At 40.5% G+C, this 25,835-nt stretch overlaps 1 protein-coding gene across 7 annotated transcripts in view; it reads right to left on the reverse strand.

Moving 5' to 3' along the window:
- Positions 1 to 2,623: 2,623 nt before the first annotated feature.
- Positions 2,624 to 25,835, reverse strand: part of MOCS1 (molybdenum cofactor synthesis 1) — a 31,468-nt gene continuing 8,256 nt past the window's right edge. For 3 of the 7 annotated variants that reach the window (XM_039385337.1, XM_027748873.2, XM_039385335.1), the window contains 9 exons: positions 24,778 to 24,945; positions 19,793 to 19,957; positions 14,697 to 14,758; positions 13,317 to 13,428; positions 12,885 to 12,997; positions 12,161 to 12,271; positions 11,233 to 11,353; positions 9,986 to 10,033; positions 2,624 to 6,123 (listed from right to left, as the gene is read on the reverse strand). In XM_039385337.1, the coding sequence (XP_039241271.1) occupies positions 5,255 to 6,123; positions 9,986 to 10,033; positions 11,233 to 11,353; positions 12,161 to 12,271; positions 12,885 to 12,997; positions 13,317 to 13,428; positions 14,697 to 14,758; positions 19,793 to 19,957; positions 24,778 to 24,934 (1,758 nt within the window). In that variant the 5' untranslated portion in view covers positions 24,935 to 24,945 and the 3' untranslated portion in view covers positions 2,624 to 5,254. Of the gene's footprint in view, positions 6,124 to 9,970; positions 10,034 to 11,232; positions 11,354 to 12,160; positions 12,272 to 12,884; positions 12,998 to 13,316; positions 13,429 to 14,696; positions 14,759 to 17,989; positions 18,094 to 19,792; positions 19,958 to 24,777; positions 24,946 to 25,835 lie in introns of those variants that run through there. The other 4 variants (XM_039385339.1, XM_039385338.1, XM_039385336.1 and 1 more) reach the window with 3 other exon arrangements.

Consider the following 25,835-nt stretch of genomic DNA (forward strand, 5'->3'; position numbering starts at 1 on the left):
CTGCAGCCAAGCTGCTCTTGACTTTGCAAATGCTGCTTTTGCTGGCCTTGCGTCCTTTCAGCTGGGCACCCTGAAAATATCATGGGTATAGAAGAGACTGTTTCTGTTGCACTTAAAGACTAAATTCATACAGGAAGAGTTTAGTAGTACTGAGTTTCTGATTTTGAGCAGGCTCTCCAGAATTTGAGATTACGCCCTCTCTGTTGACGGAGTCATTGATGAAGCAATTGTCTCTGTTGCTAATCTAGGGTTCTGGAAGCAAACCAATCATGAGTTGTGAAGCTTTGCTCCATGGAGTAACTGTTGTGTGGATGGATGGAGAGCCAGGGACAGTAGGCAGCTTGCCTGATGGTCATGGCCATGTGTGTTGCGTTGTGCACACGGAGCTGAGCAATGGCTGGTTGGTTGTGCTGCTCCACTTTGAGCAAAGCCCAGCACTGTCTCAGAGCATCCATCCCATGCCTTCTGGTGAACTTGCACTCAGCTGCACTTCACTGCTACTATTTTGGGTACCCTCTACTCCCCAAAGAAACAAAGAGGATAAGTGCAAAAATAGAGATGCTAAACTGAAAGTTTTCTAAACATGGCACTGCCAGCATGGAGGGACAGGGAAAGGTAGAGACAGCTGGATTTGTCTCAGCTAGTACTGTTTAAGCTTGTTGTGCCCCTGCTGTTATGACAGGGTGCGCTGAGTTCACCCAAAGCCCTTCTCAGGCCTAGCCTGTGACAAAGGATTCAGATGCTCCATCCTGTGCCTTCCTGGGGACTATGCCATGCATGCCAGGGGGTTGCCTGCAATCGTCATGACTTTGCAGTGCTCCTCACATCCACTGGTTTTGAGACCTAAGTTGAAGCTTTAATCTGAAATCCCAAAAACCTGAAAACCTGGTCAGCCCACTGCGACGACTCCAAGTGATTTTAGGTTCCCTGAAACACTAAGCTTTTCTTGGAGTGAGGCACTGGTAAGTGGAGGGAAGTGAACTGTGTTTCCAGTTAACTAATTAGCAGTTCTGTCTTGGCCAAAGCACACATGATGCAGCAGCCATTTTTCAGCTGTTACAGGCCTGCCTGACTGCTGCTGAGGCAGCAAGGAGGAGCTGAGAGCTAGCAAAGCAAGAAGCTGAGAACTAGCAAAGCGCCAAGGAAGGGGCAGACCGAAGGGCCAGATTCTGTTCAGTCAAATCCCATGTAAAGCTGAGTAACGTCAGCAATTTACAGGAATTACTGCAGGTCACCAGTGGCTTAGAGTAGCTAAAAAAATTAATTCCCCTTTTTAGTGCTCAGCTGTTGTTGCTTTTAGAATGTGGTTTTGAGTGGTTCCCATTCAGAAGGGGTCCCTCCCTGAGGTATTTCAAGTCATGTCTTCCCTCCATACCCCACTCCTCTCAGCACTTTCTGAAAGCACTATTCTCTTTGACATAGCTTTAATCTCTTAAAGAATTCTTAGTGACCAGCCCTGTTGCATCCAGTCTTTAACAGGACAGTCTGAGGGTGGGGTAAGTAGCATCAGGAAGTTGGCATGAAGGAAAGATAGGCCAAGCTGCCTCAAAGGACGCAGGCTGGATTCCCAGTGAGGAGACAATAACACACAAATGGAGTGTGAGCTGGGGCAAGTGAGAGCTTCTAGCAGGTAAGAGCTCTACTGCACGTGCACTGTGAGGGTTGCCACGATCTGCAGTATTTGCATTTGAGTTTTGTTTGATGTGCACAGAAGTGCAACTTGTGCTCTTATGGAACCCTTTAGGAGGAGGTGGTGGGCTTGGTGCTTTACTGTGTTCCTTCTGGTTAAATCTTCAAAAACCTGGTTCCAAATTAGGAAGCAGCTCCTAGAAAAACCATGTAAAGCTTTGCGCTCTCGTTTCAAGATTGGCAGCATTTGGAATCATAGAGTCACTTAGGTTGAAAAGGACCTCTAAGATCATCGAATCCAACCATTAACCTAATACTGCCAAGTCCACTACTAACCCATGTCCCCAAGTGTACCTGGAAAAAAAGACCCTTTGGGAGTACAGCTGCCATCTCTGCCTTCTTGAAGAGCCCTGTGGGTGGTTACTGTGAACAGCTCAATGGACTGGTCTTCCTCAGGTAGGAACACGCCTTCTTGGTAGCAGAAGAAGCTCAGATGGTTCAGAAGGGGAATTTCCCTTAAAATTTATTCATGATACAGGAGGAACGGCCTTTTACATGGGCACTTCCCCAGACCTTGGTTTCAGTGTGCAGTCACTCAGACTAAGAGGAAGAACTCTGGAGGCACCAGCTCCTTATGTTCCTCTGCAACAAAAAGCGGTGCTGTTACACACAGCCACTGACTCAGAACAGGCTTGTGGCAGGAGCTGGGATAATGACAAGAGATGATAAATTATGATGCTAAACCCACAAGATTACACAGTTTAGGAACAGCCAGATTGTGATGAGTTTCACTCAACAGCAACAAAAAACACAGATTTTTTTATAGTAATAAGTTATTGTGAGCAGTCCCTTGCTAATTGCTGACTAATTATTGCAACTTGTAAAGTCTGTCTTGGTGCTTGTCCCAAGGTAACTGTTCATAAAAGCTTGTGGGTTAAAACATAGATGTTTCTTTGACTGAATAAAAAGGGTATTCAAAGTAATGCAAAACATACTCCATTACAACTAGTATTTATTAAAAATACAGTGGACAAAAAAAAGCAAGCCTCCAAAAGGTAGTCAGTTCATCAACATATATTACACCATGGCCCACCCAGGACCACTGAAACATACAGCGCTCTCAACTCATTTCTCTCACAAAATGTTGACTCATGCTTGGTTCATTACCTATAAATGTGCATAGTTTAAAGACTTGATAATGTAACATGAGCATAAAATGGCACCAAAGTCAGTTTGCCCTACACTTCCAGCCACTCTCAAACCAACAAAGTAGTGAAATGTGCGTAAGTAGCAAGATGTGCTTGGTGGTCATGTGTGTGCTTCAGTAGTCCCTTGTATGGTCCTGAGTCCTTTGTGTGAGCTTTACAGCATGACAGCAAACTTAGCAGCAGCTAGAGAATCATGTGCCTAAAGCATCAGTTTATTACTACTGAGTACATCTAGTTTCCTTTTCACTTTCAAAATTATTTAGAGACTGGGTGAAAGTTTGGGTGTTTTGTGTATGCTGAGTGCAGGTAAGTGCTTGTGTAAATCAGTTAACAGGTTACACACGTGCTTCCTTTTCCTGGCAATTTGTTTCCATGCTGAGCTAAGGAGACTTTTGTGCTATGGGCACAGCGATTCCACAGATGAACACAGTCTCTTGTATTTGCAGGATCAGGGAGAAATTGTTGATGCTCAGTACGGCAGTGCTAGGTACGCTCCTGAGAAGCACAGTGATATCAAGGGAGTCAGGACTGTAACACTGAATATAGGTGTACAAATGTTCATGGAATTTTGGCATCAAGTTTTCCAGACTCCTTTCCCTTTCAGCTATAGCTGCTATGTCTGTCACTGTATGTGCCTTATCTCCCAGTGACAGTGAATGAAGAATCAAATTCATTCACCTGCAATGGAAAAAAATGCCTTTTGTGGTAGCTAGTGTATGAGATTTGTAGTAAAACCTATTGCCTCCTCATCTTAAACCTGTGCTTACTTTAAGTGAGCACGATGGGTGTTGGCAGTGTGGTATGTGCTTTAATAATGCTCACAGTAATTTAATGTTATTTCATGAGAAGCAGCTACTTGCAAAGCTTAAGATACCCTTTTTTTTTAGAGTCTTTGACCTTATTAGAGCTGTCTTCAACTCTGTGCATATGGAGAGGAAGCACCCTGAATCATATGCAACTTCACATAACCCATAAGCAGTAGTAAACTAGTAATACCCTGTTTAAAGCACTTAAATTAACATCTGAAAAGGATCTATCAGTATTAACAAGAATGTTGAGTAATTTCTTATCTAGGACAGTCAATTATCAAAACTATTTAATGTTACATGACAGTGGCCACTGCTCTATTTATGGAGACACTCAAGTGCTCCAAGGCCAGAAGACTTCATGAAAGCAAATCAGAGAAACATGCAGGAAAACACTCTGGCCAAGGCAAAAGCAATTACCTTACTCTTTCAAGTGGCTATTAGTATTAACTTTGTTTTATCTGTCAGGACTATGCAGGTTGCTGGTTACTAGGAACTGCACCGTAGAATTAAAAAATTTGGAGTCTTCTAGGGTTTGGTGTGACATCTCTTTCTAAAGTCAGGGAGAGCTGATACCTACTTCTGTGCACAGCACAATTAAGCCCTTAAGCATGCAAATGCAGGGCATCAGTGTATTCCAGTGGTAAGGACAAAATGCCAGAACATGCTTCTAACGTTGTAAAACATGTCTTTCAGATCAGCAAAATAATTCTTTCAAACCTAGAATTCCTGTTTCTGCATCATGTTTTGCAGAGAACTGGGCAGCTGCCATCTTCTTTGTTCTTTTGAAAATCATATCCACATATTTCCCACATCCAGGTATCCCTCTTAAAAGGAAAGGCTGGGCCTGTTCAGCCTCCAGAAGAGGTGACAGAGAGGATCTCATCAATGTCGATAAGTATTGGAACAGGGGGAGTGCCAAGCAGATGAAGCCAGGCTGTTCTTGGTGATGCTGAACAGTAGAATAAGTGGCAACAGAAAGAAGCTAATGAACAGTAAGTTCCACCTGACTATGAAGAAGAACTACTATGCAGGTGACCGTGCACTGGAACAGTGCACTCTGCTGTATGGTGAGGTTCCTCAGCTATGTTCTTCTCACTGCCACCTTCTAAATTCAACCAAGGAAGTTAGGAGAACAGGCAGATAGACACAATTCTGAAATCTTAATCCTTGTCTTAAAAATAGTTGCCAAATAACAGCACTTTCAGCGCTTGCTTCATTTCCAGAGCTCACAGTTGCATGGTGTGATTACAGCAGGTGTCAGTATTTCACAGCACAAAGGAAAAAAAATCCACCAAAACTCAAACCAAAAACCTCTGTGGTATAACCACGCATCTTTCCTCAAGCTCATTGTGAGGACACTAAAATGGAGGTATTGGCAGAGCAGAGAAATTTGTCCTCTAGAAAACACATATGGTTTTTAACAGGGATAAGTGGCTTCACTGGTCACCCAGCAGTAAGCTGACAGAGTAAGGCAATACTGTAGTCATGGGGTTGCTGTACTGTACACCTGCTGATGTCTCCAAGCCCACCAGATGAGAAAAAGTAGTTCTGTAAGAGGCTGAACATGAGCAGTGGTCATTTGGAGGGCTGGAAGTACCTGGATATTACCTAGACCCTTGAGAAGTCTCCCCTCTGCCCACCTGTCTTACTAAGCAACTTCACATCTTCGATGACAATGTCATGAGTAACTGCTTTGCACATGTCATACACCGTCAGGGCAGCCAGGCTGGCAGCTGTCAGAGCTTCCATCTCCACACCTGTCCTCCCCCAGGTCTGACAGGAGCTGCGAATCACCACTGCATATCTAGCCTCATCCAGACTCAGAGACACCTCAACATGGTAGAGCGGGATGTTGTGACACAACGGGATCAACTGGCTGGTCAGCTTGGCTCCCTGAATTCCTGCAATCTGGGCTACTGCCAGCACATCCCCTTTCTTCACCTGGTTTTGCCTCACCATCCCAAATGCCTTCTCACCCAGCAGGACCACAGCACCAGCAACAGCACTTCTTCTTGAATCTGGCTTCCCTCCAACATCAACCATTGTGGCCCGTCCTTCCTCATCAGTGTGAGTCAAGTTGTCAGAGGCACGAGGTACCTTGGTGCAAGATCCCAAATCCATGGTATAGAATTCCGATCCTGAACTTGCCTCTTTGGACTGACAGTCCACAGAAACTTGGCCAACAAGAGAAGTGTCAAGGCACTTTGTATCAAATGTGGAGCTTGGGTCCTTCTGGAAGACACAGTAGCCTCTGAGCTGGGTTTGTAGAATTCCTGTTATGTGCCACTGTTGCTCTGGGTGAGATCTCGGCAGGAAAAGTTGTCCTGTAAGCTTATTTTTCATTAATGCTTTCCCCTTTTGTCTGGGTAAACTTGCTCTCAAAGTCAGCCAATGGCTAAATGTGTGGCCCCACTGTTTTGAATTTGAGGGATTCTGTAGGGCATCTTGGCATAGTGGGAATGACATCAATGCAGGCTCTGGGGAAAAACACCAAAAAGTAACGTGAGAATATATCTTACTAACTGGAAAGCTAAGCTGTCTGTAGCAGGTGAGAACCCTGTAAGAGCACTGCTTGGGACTTCCTGTGATGCAAAAACCTCAATAAGCCTGCAAACATCTACTTTTTTCCTCAAGCTCTTTCTCTTCTCTCTCATCAGTTAGTTCCTGCCTTTCCTGGTTTGCTACTACAGTCCTCAGGACTCAAAACACTCATTTCAAGGTCCCTGACAAGAAGAAACAATTTACTTTCAAAAAGTATTAACACCGTTTGAGAAACAACAGCCCAGAAACCTTATAGTAACATCACTTCTGAAGAAAAGCGAGTCACAGCATCATTTGAGATCATCATAGCACCAGACTTCTTTCAAAAGCCTGGCAGCGTTAATAGGAAATTCTTACATTCAGCTTCTCAACTCTGCCTTTCCAAACACCTCCCTCCCCGCACAGTCGGCTGCACTTCCGCCTTTCATCTCCTTCTGCAGGGAAGGGTCATGCCAGCACTTGAGGACAGCAGGGACCAGAAGCACTGCATCTGCAACTGCACTGTCTACAAGCTCAGAGGGTGATGGGAACCTCTCATTACTGCCAGTTCTTAACACGTTAATGACAGCTGAAGTTTAAGCACTGGGAAAACCATACTCCCCTCATTGACAGACAGATTTTAAATCTACTCAGAAGTATGTTCCAAGTCGAGCTGGCAGAGCTCCTAGCTGGCAGAGAGGGAGTAGGCCCTCCTGCCCCTTTTCACCATTTAATCCCTTGGTTTTGGCATTTGCATCGGGCTAAATGCCAAGTGTGAAGACAGAAGGAGTCTTTTTCACATAAAAGTGAATAAAATGTTCTGTAAGTAAAGAAAGCAGTATAGAGGTAAGTGGCTAAGCTCCAGTTTAACAGCCTCATTGATAAGCATGTTTCTCTTTTTCTGAAGCTCCTGCTCTCTCTGTTCTGAGCAACATGGAATTAGGAATTTTGTTCAATAACCTCCTTTGGTAGCTCTGGTACTTGGGGACTCCCTTTTCTGCCTATCCACAGGTGCATCAAAATAGCTTCCCGACCCCTCTGCACATTGCTGAGCTACCTCTGCTGCCCAGACCTACAGGTATTGCCTTGGATTGTCCACATGCCAGACATAGCATGGATAAGGTTCTGGTTGTGCCCCCTGTCCCCCTCCTTTTTTAAGAACAAACCAACCAATCTCCTTTTAGCCTCTGCCAAAACAAGACTAATGTACTTAGGACCTTTTTCATCCAGAGTACCCTCCAAACATTCAAAGTACCCATTCCTGAAGGTTAAATCAGCCATTCATTTATTTTTTTTTAATCACTGCAATAATTTTAGTTCAGACAAAGGCCCTTTTTGTTCTACAGCTGATGGCTTATCCACTAAAATTAAGATTTCTGTGAGTTTTGAGGTAATGTATTTACCTTCAGAGTAATGGGATTAAATAGACATAAATGGACTGAGCGTAACATTGCTCTGCTTTAGAAAAGCACAGAAAATTTTGCTTATTGCTCCTTTCTTTCTCTTTCTCTTCATAGTGGGACCTAACCTTAATATTTCCTTAAAAATTCTGAATGAAAAGTACTTCTGGATTCCCTGATTAAAGCTGAAGCTAAACCGCCGGCAAGGCATCTTGTCATCAGAAGAAGCTGAACTGCAAAGGCAGACAAGGACTTCCTTCCACAGGGTAAGCACACATGGGCTGGAGCAGGGAAGAGAAGCACTGTTTGCTCAAGTAGAGTGATAAGTAAACAGACAGTAGGCAGTAATACATGCAAAGAATCTCCACTTTTTCTAACAACCTACACTTCTTGAAGTTGTACCTAGTCATGTCTATTTTCACCCAAACTGCTCGCATACCTATAAAAACATAGATAATGGTTTTCTGTATAACATTATACCAAAACCATCTGACAAATCCCATCTTCTTATATTCTATTACTGCACCTGAAGTTTAATTGTGTTAGCTTCCAACTAGCACAATCCCAGGGGTAGAAAAGAAGGCAGGAGGTACTTAAATTAATGAGGAAATTCCCATAACTGAAGTAAACCCATGAGGAGAACAACCTGCCAAAAGGAATATTTTGGTTAAGGGAAACAGGATACAAACCATATAGCAAAGGATCAGACAACAGCAGTGCAGGGAAGATGCCAGGTTTGGCTTACTGGGCCTAGCAAAACCACTTAGTTATTTCCACAGCATTCACTAAATTTCATTAAATTAATTCCATGCACACACTCCCCCACTGACTGCTTGCACGCCAGTATTATTTGAAGTTTGTAAGTAATTCAAAACACAATTAGGAAATCTCCTAATTATTCCCCATGTGTCACAATGGGATACTCTCCACTCATCTCCAATCTCTTCATTGATGCGGTGACTGCCAGCAGTCAGTCTCAAAGGGATATGGAACAGCTAAGGGAGAAAGACCTGGACAGGCTGCCTCTTTCAGTGTATTTCAGACAATGTTAAAGCACTTTTCAGAAGGAAATGGGATGGATCTGATCTGTAGATATCCAAACATTGCTATGAATGCTAACTTTGGAGTGTGGGAATCCTTCTAAAGGCATCTTGAAAAATTATGGAGGACCCAGAGAGCTGTCAAAAGTATAATATAGTATTTTTCATCTTAAGAAAGCCAGAATTTTTCTCCTAATGCAGCTAACACTTGAAACAAAGCGTTCTCCTTCCCATTTTCCTGGAACACAATGCAGCAGTGGCCAAATCAAAAAAGCAAAAGCCAACTCAGAGACAATCTTCCACCACTCACCATGGAAAATGACTGCCCTTTCAAGGGGAGCACCAAGTGAAATATATTCCCAGTGAAGAAAAGTACCCAAGGGTACTTTTTTAAAACTTGTGTTTTAAGCTGCCCAGCAGTTAACCTACTCCTAAACATCAGTGGGAGGATGAGAGTTTGGATTTGAAACATAATGTTCATCTCTTCCACCCTTGCTGCTTCTGGTTTTTTTTGTCCCTTACTAATAAGGAACAACAGAACATCTTGCAATTAATCTCACAATGCTAACTCCTGTAACCATTTCTTAAGGTCTTTGGGAAGATAGCTATCTTACCAAACAGGAAAACATAGGCATAGAGGAGGTAAAATCACACTGAAGGAGTTATAAAAAATCACTAAGAGAACCTCAGCAGTGCTACATCACTCATAAACAGAGCTTCAGGCAGAAGGGAGAGTTAGCAAACATCTTCAAGAGATACAAGAAGGAGCAGAAAAGCTCTTGGTCCACAGGGGTTTCACAGTTATATTTTGAGACTTTGCAGTAGTAAGAGGTAATTTCAAAAGAACAAAGCCCCACAGTTCAGATTCTAAAGTAATGAAGTAATGAGGTAGGAACACTTGCATTTCTGTCAGGTTGCTGGCTCTATATATTATAAGCAAAGCTGAATTTCTTTATTGAGTGATAAAAGTCCATCCTGCATCCTTTATATCTATGTGGCAATATGGTCAAAATTCACCCCAAACTGTCTTATAAGTTACTATACTATTCTTATGCAGTACAAAGGAAGCTGATAGGAAATAAAGTAGGAAAGCTAATTATCCCTTTGGAAAATGTAATGAACTTTCATAATTTGAGAAAACAAAACCAGTGCTGTCATTTAGAAGACTGGATAAGGCTTGGTAGCGACATTAAACCTTTCCTTCTCTCTCACTTCAGCATGTTAACCACAACTGCCTTTTAAGAAGCCCATTTCTTTGCCTAAACCTAAGCCAGAATCAAACACAAGATAGACTTGGAAGCCTAATCTATTCTGCTTTCCCAAAGACAGAAACCGAACAAAATCATTTTATGTTTTTTACGTACTGATTTGTCACCCACCAATCAGGATCATTGGCCGGTTTTTCATCTGGGAAATGTTAAACATGCCTAGAAATAAAATAAGGAACACATAAAAATCCTGGCTTTTTAGTTGTTAAGTCATGCAATCTGGTTTACATATTTAGTTTTCTATTCTTCACAGCGCAACCTGCATGCTAGGAAAAACAAAGCTCAATAAAGACTAAGGGAACTGGAAGAGGGGAATCTAGTCTGGTATTATTTAAAACCATAGTTGCCAGAGTCTCCAGGCATCCAGCTGCTATGGGTCTATCACACCATAGAACACTTTCCCAGAAAGTTTTCCGTAATGTGAGCTACAGTCTACCTACTATAGAATTCAAAGAACTTGAGACTCTCTTGTTTCTCAACAATAGTATTTGGCTGTACTAGTTCAATAGAGAAGTTGCTAATAAGTGTTCCAGTTCAAAGAAGTTCAGTCACAGAAGGTCCCAGGGACAATACTAAGATTAACAAAAACTGGAAGAAGACAGTGTCAGGTAAATGCTGCTGATGGCAAAATGCCGTTAGTACACTCTTCCCCACCCAACCCCTGCTTTCATAAATAAATGGTCTAAAACTAAAGGAACCAAGCCCTCCACTCCTTCCCTTGTGTTTACAAGGTACTATTTTATCAGACCAATGTACTTTTCAAGTTAATTGACGCTCAGATTTAAAGGCTACCTTTAAATTTGTTTTACACATTATGAAAAAAGGGGAAAAACAACTGTTATTAATCTGTCAGAATGTGCAAGAAAACAAAAGGGCCAAAGCATGTTTTTAGTGTAAAGGGGACTAATCCATGATGATAAAGCCAGTTCATGTACAAGAGGTCAGCATTCCCAGCTGCAGCCAGATTACAAAAATACAGTTAGGTTCAAGATGTGACTGTTTATATTAATATAAATTCAGAGAAGACTAATACGGCCTGAGAATGTGACTGCATCATCATGGACCTTGTGTACCTTCTGCAGAGTACTACATGAGTGCCTACAAACTTCTGCATACTTGGATCGACAGCTCAATTTAGCTTTAGCACTTCTTTTACTGCAAACTAATTTTAAGAAATAAAGTGATCCAGTACAACTGCTTAGCTTTACACTTTGCCGTTGTCATCATGAGCATCATTTTGAGGACAAAAGTCAAAATCTTTCAGACAGTCTGGATTCTAACTCACATGGAAGGTTATGAGTACCAGGACATTTTTTTCCCTAGTCACTGTTGTTATTTCTCAGTTACAACAAACATACCAGCATGCTGTTTCTTTTTTCTGCCCACTGCTGCTCCAATGATTTGAACCAGCTCTTCCTCTGAGGCACCAGACCGTAGGTGATCCCTCAAGGACACTTCTGAATTCCCAAAAAGGCACACCTGCAGCCAACCCAAGGAAACAGAAGCCAAGAAATGAGAAAGAATAAAATAAATTACTTTTACAAGTATTTTGTACTAACCTCAGAGTCAAGAGCTTTGAAGAGGCGTACCCTATTGAAGGGAACATTTATGGAGATTGTTTTCTTTATCTCTCCTCATGTGCACACACAGACCGCCTGGGATGTTTATGCAACCTAAGCTCATTGGGCCTTCAGGCTGCCTCGGTCATCTGACATTCAGCAGCAGCACAGCTGTTGTCAATATCAGGTGACAATACATAAGTGCCAATTTTTAATTGAAAACTTTAATTTTCCCCCAGAAACTGCCAGTTTCAACGTGGCAGGAAATGGTTATCCTCCTCTTTCTAGAATCATTGAGCAAATGTACAGGCTGCTCTTGAAGGAGAAGAGTTGCAAGATGTTTGGGAAACAAGACATGATCCTTGTGGAACGCAAAAGCCAAGCCCTCACAGCTGCTTGGATCCTTTTTTAATGAGAAATCATCTGCTTGTCACATGTTTAAGATGATTTTGAATCAAAGATTAGAATAAATGTTTATATTTACTAGTCTTGCAACCATGTTTTACAACTGAAGTTAACTATGGTAGCAAAACAGAGAAACCAAAAAAAAGTGATGTAACATCTCCCTAACAGCTTGACAAGATGGAACAAGAACATATATAGGATAAATAAACAGGAATTAGCTGGTAATGATTATGTGTCTTTACATCCCAGCTACTTTTATGGGATGCATTTCAACACTATTTTCACTGCATGAAAGCAAAGAGAGTCCTGTTTCACTACCAACTTTTAGGTTCCCATCTGCTGTTATCCTCAGCCGATTGCAGGATCCACAGAAGTGCTCTGACATGGAGGTGATAAAGCTGATTTGTCCCTGGAAATGTGGCACCTTATAACTCTAAAGAAATCGAGAGGAGAAAAAAAGAAGAATCAAACATAGACTCTTAATTTTTAAAGCTCCACTTGTCCAAAGACTGGAAGACATTTTTAACACAGATTTTCTTTAGTTCTAAAGTCATATGAAAGAAACAAAAAAACAATTTCATCAGGGGTTCCAGTCTATTCTGCCCTGTTCCTGGAAATTTCCAAACTTGTTAAATGTTTGCACTCGTAGTTATCAACTAACAGGTGATGCCAGTAGGCAGCATAACACTCAGGCAGCAGCCATGAGCTAGAAATCATCCATGTGACACTATACACTCTAAAGCATTAGTTATTTCACTGAACAGCTGTTTCATGAGCCATGTTAACGTGCAGTCATAGACAGACAAAAGTTTCAAAAGATGTAAATACAGGATATAGGCCTGCCAATTCTTTATATCTGACCAAGGCATCTAGGAAACACATTGTATTTGTAAAGGTAAAAACTATGACTAGCATTTATTGAGTGTCAAACCACATGCAGGCAGTCTGACTAAAATCCCAGATCAATGCTGAACTTGGGAGAATTTGGGGATCTAGGGCAGGGAAAGAATGGGGGCATGTTTCACATGTTCTTTGTCCAACCCCACCTTGGCTGTGCTGGAAGTTTCACAGGGTAATCTCTCCAATTCAGGCCATCGCTGTTTAATTGTATCAAGCATTTCTTTGTAGCTCACCATCTTCTTGAAGTTCCATTTATTGCCTAGAATTAACAAAATCAGTGTAACTTCAGACTGTGGCTTTTATTTTTTTAATTAGCAGAGAACCACCTTCACATTCTCCACAAATCTCATTTTTCCCTGTAGGAGTGCCAGCCCAAACTAATTCTGCTATTAATTGTTCTCCAGCTCAGGGAAGAAGATAAACTGCAAAAAATAAAACTTCTGGCAATTTCTAATTCACCAAAAGAGCTTCACAAAACTTCCAGAGACAAGTCCATAGGGCGAATAACCACCAATCAGATTCACCTCTGCCTAAGGCACACTCCACACCATGAAGAATCTCAAAGCAGGAGTACTTACCATCAAAGGGCATGTATTCTATGAACCGCACATCAAGGGGCAGGTCCTTTGTAAAATCTACAAAGTCCAGCAGTTCATCCTCATTCAAGCCTCGCATCACCACACAGTTTACCTGCAGGTAAAGCAGACACCTGAAATTACTGAGCAGAGTACTTCCCACTTACACAAGGTTTCACAGTCCTTGCAGAAGGCAACATAGATAGAAATAATTTTTTTTTTTTTTTTAAAATAAAAATTATGAGAGAAATTGGCAGGGTTGTAATGACATGGATGATAATTTCTGCCTAACTAGTCTAAGTTTTTGCTCCAACCTAATTAAAGTTGTTAAAGTTGCCTTGCTAAATGGAAAACTAATAAAAAAGCTAGGTAACCCAAGCATTGTCTTACCTACCTAAGGTATGGCAGCTTTTACTGTTTAAAAGGACAACGCCACTCCCCAGTCCTACACTGTATGGCTTCCATAAAAGAAACGGCAAGTTACCTTCTATAACACTCTCTATGGCAGATCATAGGCAAATTCCCTGAACTGGGAAGCGTTCACAGCATATGCTATAGCTATAGGCTGCAGGATGACTAGCTCTTCCTCCAAAAATGAGGTTAACACTGAGTTTTTCACACATTCCTCATAAACAATATTTACATTGGAGCCTCAGGTCCTCTGTTTTATCTGAAGAACAACAGATAGCTGTGGAGTTGCTAACACTTCTGTTAGCAAGGCAGCCTTGTATGTCCAAACACCCTGCATCACAGTACTTAAGTGCTTTCAGCAAAGTCTAAAACCAAGTTTAATTTTAAATGTTTTTCACAGCTCTATACCTAAACCACTTACACATAATAGAATTTCCAAAGCACTGGGGAAACAGAAGGGACCCCCAGCTGCCGAACTGCAAATAGCTGACTTAGGGTGGGATTTCATGTTACAGTGAAATTGGTCTACCTGCACCCTCAAAGGAGGACTCAATTTCCCTTGCTCTCACATGGGCACTCATAATAGTCTGCTGTAAGAAGCTAAAGGAGATAAACCAGGAGAAAATCTCTTTTTGCAGGGTAATTCCTGCCTGTTAACTCCCCTGGCCGGGTTCACAGCTGGCTCAGTGTCAATTCAATAGAGAGGGTAGGAGGAGGCAAATACAGAGCAGAACCATCCTGTAGCCTGCTGCAAGGCAATCAATAGGCTGAGGCAGTATGAACCTGTACCCTCAGCTGCACAAGGAAATGAGTTTCCCTTGTTACTTCTTGGTGTGATCTTCAGTCTACTAAATTTTTTCTTCAGTTTTACAAGAAATTATTCATGGGGTGGAATATAATAAATTCCTCATCAGGTGAACTGTATGTATGGTAAAACATAACAGTTTCAGCAAAAATAAATTCTGGCTTTACCTTAACAGGGCGATAGCCAAGTTCAGTGGCTTTGTGGATTCCTTCCATTACCTTGTGAAAGCCTAAAATACAAAAAGAATGAAAAATAATTTTCCTTGTTTAAAACTAGAATGCAAAAGGAGTTTATTAAGTAGAAGACAAAGAGATGACACATAAAACCAATCTGATTCAGTAGATAGGGCTGCAAGTAGGAAGAGCTGCAAATAAATAGACTTCAATTATATATACACCCCGCCCTCACAACTCCCAAAGACTACCACTGTTACTGTGCTCACGTCACTGAGATCAGTATTTAACTGGTATTTGAGTAATCAACAATACTTGTATGGTTTTTTTGCATCTTTGGATATCCATGTATTATTAGCATAATACATTCTCCACTTCCGGAGCTTTCCCCCTCAACTTTCCTTCTGTTACATTCTTCTTAAAGGAAGTGGAAAGAATTTATGAACTACCTCCAGATGCAATGAAGAAAGAATAATAAATTAATGTTTATTTTATAGTAATGGCTCGTGTCTTTGCTGCAATGGCAGAATCTCACTGTTCTGAATCAGTTAGCAATATTGCTAAGCGAATTTTAAAAGGATTTTTATAAAGTGTATATGGAGTGGAGTGGGTTTAGGAACAAACAAAAGCCCCTCGATTCCCTGTTCAACCCTGGCTACAGATGTAATTGGCTTCCCAAAGCTGTTGATTATCCATTAGTCTGAAGATCACAGGCAGCACTTTACAGGATCATAATTTTATGACTAAACATGGGAAATCAGTGAGCAAAACATGGCAGGGATTAGAGCATTTAGGAAAGAAATTCAGTTGGCCTCTGATCCTCAAAAACAAATGAAAGAGGTCGAAAACTACAGTGACATAAGGAATGAAGTGCCCAGCTTCATCCTACCGTTTGGTGGCCTACACCTTTCAGCTTCTCTCAGACACAAAAAATATATTTGACTCAGGGGAAGTATCTTTGCCCCTACATTTACCTCTTAAAGTTGGAAGAAAAATAAAGCAACAATGCAGTTTTGAAATTCCAAAGTCCTTTAGGAGAGCCTCTTAATTATCTCATTCAAACCACCTCTTCTGTCATCTTTGTGTAAAGTTAAGACCTTTCACAAAGATATCATTTTAGACTTGACATATTATTCCTTCGCTGACACACTCACCAAGTGGTGGAGAACAAAGGTGAATAGTAGCAAGAACAAGACAGCAAACTACCGAGCTCTGAGTGCACAGTGGGTGTGCTCAGCTGTCAGCACCGTGTTCATGAATGTCTCTTCTACCCTGCCAGGTTCTAGACTAAGTTCTGTTCCCATTCTGCACATGAAACTCAGGTGTGAGAGACCAGACACTGCATGAGACTAAGCTCCTTCTTCCAAAGCTACAGTCTTCAATAGCAAAATACTTCACACATGCTAGTAAAAGGGCAAAACGTTCCAGAAGTTTGTGTTGACCACCCCTGTGCTGTTCCTAGTCATATGTTTTTCTGCATAGGTCCATCACCCACCTTTCCCTATCTATTATCTACTGGAGACTCAGAATCTCTAGTGAAGAGATCATACCTTCCTTAGTCTGTAGGTATTTAGCAGAAATAAGCAATAAACCAACAGTATTCTGTGCATACTTAATATTGGATGAGTTTAAAGTCAGGAAAAAAAAAAGGAGAGAGACAAATATTTCACTTAACTGCTCTCTGGCTGGTAAAGACATTATAAAGCGTGGGCACAGGAAAGCAGACGATATAATTGTTTTATAAGCCAGTCCTAATGCTAGTCCTGGCTGCAAAACGAGAGGTGAAGAGCACATAGAAGACAGTGAAGTAACTCTTGCAAGCAACTGTTTGAAGTTACGACTTGTCACCTTTCTCAATCATCACCTACTTGTGCATGTGCCCAGAAAGTTTGCAGCACCCGTGGTAGATCGCATTCCAATTAAGCAAGTTTGCAGGCAGAATGTGGCAACAGACATAACGATACACTGCTGTAAGCACAATCCAGAGCCACGAATGGGATCAAAAGTCTCTGCAACTGCTCAGAAAATCTTACATGTAACCTCAGGATTGCAGAAAGGTGAAACTGAACATAACTAAAAAGGCCAGAAGCAACCACTGGCAAGCAACAGATCAAAAACTCCACATGTTTGAAACCTCTCATGCTTGGGCTCAGCTCACTGCAGAGGTATTGAACAGGATTACATCTTGCAATGCATCTAACTCAGTGACCTTCCCAGGTCTGCCTCTTACCTCCTGCCATGCTAGCACATGAGTGTGGTTTAGAAAAACTCTCAAAAATCTCTACAAGCAAACAAAAAATTCAGCTGTTCTGAATAACAACTATGAACTTACTTCCATTAAAATATTTTTGGGGCAAGGTGATTATTTGAAACAAAAACTTGTTACAGTAAAAAATTAAAAATCTGTTATTGCATTTCATATTTTCATGTTAATGCTTTCTGTTTTTTCTCTATAAAAAGCTGTTAGTTCGCTTGTATTGCCATGCTTATTGAAACATCCCTTCTGAATCAAAGTCTTTGTGTGGCAATAGAACAACAAGAATAAAATCAAAACATTTCAAAATATTAGAGCAGAAATGAATACTAGATGTCATTGTGTTGGGAAACATTGTCAAGTTGCAGAAGTTTGCTAAGTTTTTGTTCGATATTTCAAAATGACAACCTTTCTCCTCTTCTGCCCAGTGAAACATTTAAATATTTTTGTCATATTAGATTTCTTCTGAAATCAAAACTTTAGCCAACTTTGAAGGACAGAGAACCTTAGACCCATCCAGAACAATCCTATGTGGAACAACACCTCCCACCACTTAATCCTTAAAACAAGAAAGACTTCAGGCCAACGTTTAAGGATACAACTACAGTACAATATGATCTCATTTTCCTTGTACTGAACAAAAAAAGAAGGCACGGTCTATGAAACATGTTAGACTGGCTACCTGGAAGCAAGCACTTTTCATTTGTTTATTCCTTAGAATGTGGTAGATGGGAAGAAATAGAAACATTATGGTCCTCTAGCAGGCTTTCAGACATCAGTGAAATCTCTGGTGATCTCAGTCATTTCCTCTATCCCAACTATTTGGAAGTAAGAGCAGATGTAATGCAGGGCACTTGCACCAAAGATACATATTTTCAATGTTTTCTTAAAAGCCTAGAATGACTTTCCAGTGGAGTGGAAAAATTGATTCCAATTTTCTTGAGCTCCTGATAAGCTCCATAATCAGATGACACCTTTACTTTCCAGAGAAGTTACCAGCCTGTAGGAGTCCAAGACCAGGAATCCCTCTCACCTTAACAGAGCTATATCTTGTTGGCTCTGGAACTGCCACAGGAGACAGGGTAGCAGAGTAGGACAGGCACTTTATTCTCTGCTCATTCCATACTTGGAAATCCCCTATTAAATAAAAACCCTCAATAAAAACAAAACCGAAAACAACAATAACAAAAAAAAGGCAAAACAAAAAAACCCACAACAAACCAAACAATAAAAAAGTATTTTTACATCATTTCAGCCCTTAACCCTAACAAAAGAAAAGAAAAAAACCCCATTACTCAGTGTTACTATTTTTACCTGATCTCCACTTCCAAAAAAAAAGTATGATTTGGAGACTTTATTCTCCTCTTTAAAAGTATTGACTAATAGAAACTTCCCTGTTCATTCTCTATGCTGTTCAGTTGAACAATTTCTCTCTTTGTTGTTAAAGATCCTTTTTTATTTAAAGGAGAAAGAGGGGAAGAGAACATTTATACAAATAAAAATTACCCACATCCCCTAATAACTTTCAGTTTACTTTATAACCAGCACATTCCTAACAGCTTCCAATCAGATATGAAGAGCTGTGGCCTTATAATTCAGGAGCTGGAGGCTCAGGTTTGCCCCTTCAGTAGCAAAAGAAGGGCTTGTTTCTAATGAATGTCACAAACTAGGTAATATTCAAATGCAGAGAGCAGAAGGAAAGAGCATAGTCAACACCTGCTTGTGATTAGATACTCCCAGATACCGCTCTGGGAGCCAATTCTGCCTTGAAACAACCAGATTAATGCAACAGCTTATGCTGGAAGGGTAATGCTCCAGTCAGATTTACAACAGGAACAGATTTCTGCATCATGATATAGAAACCTGAAGTAGTGCTCCTAGAGAGAGCCTTTCTGCGCCTGCCAGCAGAACTTTGATTTGATAGCAGTGATTCAAATGCTGACATTACTTCTCACTGCATTCCAGGTTTGCTACATCCCTGCATCTATCTTAGGCTGTTGCACCATCTGGTGGCTACTTAGAGGTTTTGCCTGAATTAGTTCACAGATCGCCGAAGTTACATTACGGGACTGAAAGAGAATGACAGAAGATCCTACCAGTTTTAGTTTGGAAGAAAGCCCAACCATGAAGCTGAACTCCATGATGAGCTTTAGGATTCATTTAAGCAAGAATCTGTAAGACTGGGCAAATCCAGTCTTTTTGAAAATCCAGTCTTTTTGAAACTTCGTGTGGAATTCCTTGCTCAGTTGGAGAGAAGTTACAAAGCTAGCAGCCCTCCTCAGATTACCTCAGGCATGGTTTATGTTTATCCCTATTAAAAAATAGTGGAGATAGGGAACATAACTAACCACAAGTGAGACCACTGTTAGCACACCCAAATATAACTTCCAGAACAGGCCACTATTCGTGACAAGAAGTTCAGTTCTTGTGGCATCTTAGTCCCCGGCTGCTATAGGAGGAACATCTGGTTTTGTGAACAGTATAAAAGAAGGGCAGCACACAAGACCAACACAAGATTTGGAGAGTCCTCTTGAGATCTATGACTAACCAGTCACAGTGCCAGCTACTACTGGCAGTTGTAGTCACAGTCCCACTGACTCTGGTGAGTTGAACATCTACTTCACCAGCTCCAACTGAAGGGGCTCTACCTGCCTAAGCATTATAGAAAGAAGGAAAAGAGTCACTATTGAGTAAGCTACTACAGACTGCTTTTCCTAGCCCCAGAAGGATAGCAATTCACTCCCCTCCTGATGTAACTGAGTGTGAAAGATACACCAGACAACTCAGAACATTCTTGCAGGTATTAACACAGTTGTCTTAGAGGATAAGTTTGTACCTTTCCTTCGGACAATGAACTCAAATTTAGCTGGGACCAAAGTATCCAGGCTAATGTTAATGGCATTCAGTCCTGCCTCCTTCAGTCGGGGCAGAAGTCTGGTTAAGTTGATCCCATTAGTTGTGACAGCAATGGTTTTCAGCCCTTCTAGCTTGTACAGTTGACCTAGGAAATAAAAAGTAAAATGAGCACTTTAAAAGAAGTAATTCAACTGTAAGTTACACCAAAACCCCGAAAGATTTGTGAAACAAAAAAGTGTCACTGAAGGTGTGAGGAAAACATGGACACTTCGGTGTTTCAGCCTCCTTCCAGCCATATTGGTTGAAGACAACCATTTTCACACAAATCCATTTCAAAATGTATGAGAGCAGTTTATTGCACGTGAAACGGGTGATGAAGTCCTGTTTTATCAAAATGCACACTAATTTTGTTCTCCATTTCTTAAATAGTTACTTTATTTTTGAAGTAAGGCCTTTGATTTTATGTACCTTCTTTTCCTCGTCTAGCTTTGCAAAATCAATTTTACATTCTGCAATGATAATAAGCAGCAAGCCATCCCTTTCGCACCTGACACCTGAAGTAGCTGTGTTTCTTTAGCAACATTTATTCTACAATGCTTTACCAAAACCCAGTTCTAACCTAGGGATAGCTGCCAGGATTAGTGACTTTAAACTTCTGAAAGAAATACCACATGTAGTCCTAACGAAACAGAAAAAGGTCAACATATTAGACTATTACAGAGCATCCAAGGCAAACAACATCCAAGGGACAAAACACTTGCACTTGACAGCTGAAATATTTCCATTACCCCAGCCAACTGGAGGGCACTTACGCAAGATACTAAAAAATAGCTAACAAAAGAAAACAGCATAAGAAACAGTTAATATCATGAGACTAAAATTTAGAAAATAGCTGCCTTCTCATAAGCCAAATGCAGAAATCCTCAGCACACCAGATCTCCAGAGGGCAGGCTTTCAAACCTCCAGTTATCAGTACAATAACAAATAGGAAAAACAACTTGCAGAAGCAGAGCCACAGTAAAGTACTTTTTCCTCGCTTCCCCTCTCACAGCCTCCACCCCAATTATTTAATAAATATTTGAAGAATCCTTACTATTGAGGCAGCTGTAATTACAGCACAAATATTTCATAGTTCCTTCTTTCCTCACTATTTCGATTCTATTTGTTCATGTTGATAAGGGCTTTACTTCTGCTTTATCTCATTTCCCAGCTATTCTCAAAATATTAACTCTAAGCTGGGCCCAGAGCTCTGGAATGGGACAAGCCAGGTCGAAGCAAAAATGCTGAAGCTTACAGCAGCAGCAGCATTTTGCAACATGATTAAGAGCTCCATAAAGACATTTGCAAACTGAGGTTATAAGGAAAGGAGCAATCTTTACCAAGAAATACTTTTTTCTGGCATTCACCTCTCAAAATCCTCCCAAATGACCAAAAATAACCGCTTCCTAGAGGATAAGTGCTACTGGCCTAATTTTGCCACAGATTAGCTACTAGCTACCCCTAGTAGCCTAGTCTTTGTGAGAGCATAGTATACATACTGCAGCCAAAGGATAGTGCAGGAACATCACTACTTTTGTTTATAGTCTCAGAATGCACAGAGTGCTCAACCTCAGAACAACAGAGAAAAAAAGAGTTGGTACCATACAGGCTTCATTGCTAGAAATGTAAAATGCAAAAAGGTATTGAATAAAACTAACATCATGCTGCAGCCTAAATGGAGAAATTAAAGACAGTAGCACCAGCTGTTATCCACACATCTTTCTCCTCATCAGACAAGATACAGGATGAGGCATTGGAAATACACATGGAACCACCTGTAGTAACAAACTGGACAGAAGTCAACTGTGAGAAATTAGAGATGACGGCTTAATGCTAACACCAACAAGTTAAAAAGGACCAGTTAGTACACTTTACCAAGTGTATTGTTCACAGTGTCTTGGTTTCTCGGCTTGTTGACCCCTAAATTCAATAGGGATTAAAGAGACTTCATAACTTTGTAATTCTTCTTGTATCTGTATTAAATCTGTTTGCTGACCTTTGGTCACTGCTTTAGCACCAATCAGCACAAGCAAAAGCAACTGATATAAACTAAGAAGTAGAAAAGGAAAGAGAACAGTTGCTATAATTCCATAGCATGAAACTACAAGATTGTATGTCAAGCTCAAGCCATAAAATAAACCCTTTTACATTTACTTCTCCATTTAGGATCAGGAGCATCTTCTTAAATAGACAAGTTTTTTACATACTCTCCTCCTCCTTAATTGCACCTCTGATTGAGTCTCAAAAAGGTATGTATATCTCTTAATACATGAACTAAAAAGTCTACCCTATACCACTTCACTCTTGAAATGTGTATGTTGCTATAAGAAGTCATCCAGTCAACCCTCCTCCACCCCGAGGAAAATTATTTTTTTCAGTGGAGCTGTGTACCTCTCAGACTATTAATAATAAACAGCTATCACACAGTTTATATCCAGTGCTTATTTATACTTTTGAGTATCCCAAAGGAGATGGATTCTACATTCCACAATCAGGAAAGTCTCAAACATATGTTTTCAGCAGTCCCCAGGACATAATTTAGCTTTCAGTAAGTGTTAGTTGTGGACTCATAGTTGATATATGTGCATGTATTAAAAGATTTTAAATAATCTAAAGAACTGTAGTAGGTTGCTGAACACCTTGGTCTCCTCATGGCTAGGCTTCGTGAACAAATATTTGGTCTCCTACAATAGCTTCAAATCACATTTGTTCATTGGAACAACAAAAAAACCTTGAATTTGAGTATTTGAAAAATTTATTAATAGTAATCCAGTATTAATATTTTTGAGCTTTACTGATATTTCACAGACGATTTATAGTTGAGAGAAAGGTTTGCTGAAAACAAACCTAACTTAAATCTCAACCCCATTCAGCACCTGAGATATGAGATATTGTAGACAGCTTCTATAAACCACCTAGAAAACAAGATTAACTCTATCCCAGACCAAAGCAGTACCATGTGCCAAGATGGCTTCAATAAAGGTGCTCTACTCAAATTCTGCAGAAGACATTTTTGGGCTGTTTTTTCCTTCAATGACTTTTCCCATACTTGTTACATTGACCTATTTAGTTTTGGGACTTTTATCTGGATCCCAAACTTGGGCACCATAAAGTAACACCAAAGGCTGAGAAGTCAGAAAGTGTTTATAGACTTAATTTGCCAACTTTCAATAAAGTCTTAAAAAAAAACCAGCCAGGCTCATACAAACCCATGACAGAATGAACTAATGCAATGGGACAATCATCTTAACATACATTACCTTCACCCCAAAACTTTTGTACTCCATTTAAGTGATCACTATGAATCCGTCAAAGTTCAGCTGAGAACTGTAACAGAGGCAGAATAACGAAAACTCATTGGTTCAAAAAGATCCATCTCCCTCTTTTGGGCACAGAAATCAACCTTTGAGAATTCTATCTTTGGAGTAAAACAAAATAAAACAAAAAGATTTCTATCCTTCCAATTCTAATACTTCAGAATTGCAGCAATGCAATAATTATTTTGCAGTGACCTGACTACTCCACTTAGATCATCAACATCAGAGTAGCTGTGTTGAGTATAAAAAGTCACTAGCTAACACTGATAAATAAAAAAAAGATGCATACACTAGGAAAGAAAGTTCTACACTGAGCTGATGACATTGTTGATTTCAAATAATTTTCATGCCAATACTATATGCTGAACTGTAAAGCTTTATTATATTTTAAATTGCAACCTATTTTATAAATCTGGCTCCCTTTATAGGAGCAAATAATTATACCTATTATCATTAGAAATGGGGAATGACTTCTTGAAAGAAACACACCTCTCAAAAGGAACATAGCTCTCAATGCTATATAAAAAATAACCTATCATGTGAGGGCAAAATGTCCTAGACAATGATATTCCAGAGTTGTAAAAATATTAAGTTAGTGCAGCTCCATGACCCCTCACAATCAAGGTTCAAGAAGACCCAAGCCAGTTCATTCCAGCCATACCTTTTCCAGCTATAAACAGGTCAGTTTTACATACTACACTGCTTTGCTGCTTCCTTTAGAAAAGACCATAACGGTGTTCCAAATCCTGAACAAAAAAGAGCAGAGGCAGACACCAACTGTTTTCTGCATCAAAACTCACTGTATTGCTAGGCAATTTCTCTTCTTTCAAGACCTTCATCTTCCATTTTAACCCTCTCTTCAGTACTTATAAGAGTATACCTGCAGAAACAGACTAGTTCAGTTGTGTACAATACACCAAAGTGCAGCCACCTACATAGCCTTAATCTAATACATTGACACCATATGAAGTTATTCCAATTTTTTTAACATAGGAGACTCTGGAAAGAGCAAAAAAGCACCTGGCTCGAGAAAAAAACCAGGCACAGTCAGCCAACACAATACCAATCAAAGGAGATAGACTTGTAAAAATTACCCAGTAATTTACTTTCCATTGAAGTAATAGTCTTCATCAATAGCTGTAAAAACATAGGCATTTCCACCATTCCTTATTACACACACAAGTGACATCTGTTATCAAGGTAACAAAACAAACCCACAAATAACAACCCACCTCAAAATCAAAAGGACAGCTTCTTTTGTTTGTAAGAACATCTCAATTGTTCCTCCCCAGTGAGGACCTGGTCACATCAATTCTTGATTTTTCACCCTAAGGCTGCATTATTGCAAGCTAGTCTGATAGATGTTGAATATGAAGACAACGCTAAGTTCAGTGGTTGCAATAAAAAGAGAGAGAAATTCCATTCAAGCAGCAAAGCAGAACTGGAAGTTTTCTGAAAGGAACTATCTTGTATTGTTGGGAAAAAGTACCATCATTAAATAGTTGTTCTTCAAGTTGCTGGACTGTGTTAGTAGATAGCTGTAAGTGTAATTCTTGGATCAATATGCACGAAGTCACTCTGAAACACACTGTATTGATTTGGAACTCACCCACAATATCAACCACATCAGGACGGATGAGTGGCTCTCCACCTGTCAGGCGGATCTTCTCTACACCTTCTTTCACAAACAGTCTGGCTAGGGTGATTATCTCCTGAGCAGTTAGTAGCTCTGATTTAGGAGTCAGCTTAACACCTTCCTCGGGCATACAGTACTGACCTGAAACAAAAATTAGCGAAATACACAGGAGAAAAAAATAACCAGCAACAATTAATCTAATATTGATGGGCAAAATGCACCAAGTGCTGCTGTCTTTAATGGATGTCAAATGACACCAATTTTGCAAAACTTTACAATCTCCTAACACTTTCCTGGTTTCCCTCAGAAGAAAACCCAAGACTCATTTATGTGTCTCAAAACTACAGTGGATCCACTTTGAAGGAAAAGCTAATCTTATTTCTATCTAACCTGCATTCAAACTGATGCCTTAAGCCCCTAATGGTTTTTTTATTTTTCTAATATTTGTAAGATTGGTAAGAATTGTAGGTTTTAAAAAGCAGAAACCCCTTTGTCCCCTTGTTCCTTTCCCTTGTTTACACATTCCCTAACCCTTTTACCCCATTCTATGCCTTCTATATCAAACCTACCCCTGAATTCAGTAGCAGTGTTTAGTCTTTTGTCAAGGCAAAGGCCTAGACTGTTTGGAGAACAGCGTATCAGGGCCTAAACCACAGAGTACGGTCAAAAATTAGGTAATCATGTACCCTTTGTACTCTGATGAAGTTGAAGATGATGAAGTAAGTGGTCCCAAAAAGACCCCAGACCCAATTCTCAGGGGGAGGGCCCGGGGCAGGACCAGAGGAAGGGCCAAAGGGTGGACACATCTGGGATTGGATGGATAATGTTATAAAATGTAACCTCTCGGGCATGGCCTGCGCGCGCGTCTATATCACCTATTGCCTTGGCAAATAAACCCTTTCTTATCTCACCCCTAATTAACTGCTCCGGAGATTTTTTTCAGCACCAAAATACACAGGCAACAAAACACAGACACCAAATTCAACTGGCAAGCACTGGGACATTGCTACAAACTGCAGATGCAGTTGTGG

Source organism: Pipra filicauda, unplaced genomic scaffold, assembly GCF_003945595.2.
Source record: "Pipra filicauda isolate LSUMZ 115617 unplaced genomic scaffold, ASM394559v2 scaffold405_size854913_pilon, whole genome shotgun sequence".
NCBI classification, from domain to species: domain Eukaryota; kingdom Metazoa; phylum Chordata; class Aves; order Passeriformes; family Pipridae; genus Pipra; species Pipra filicauda.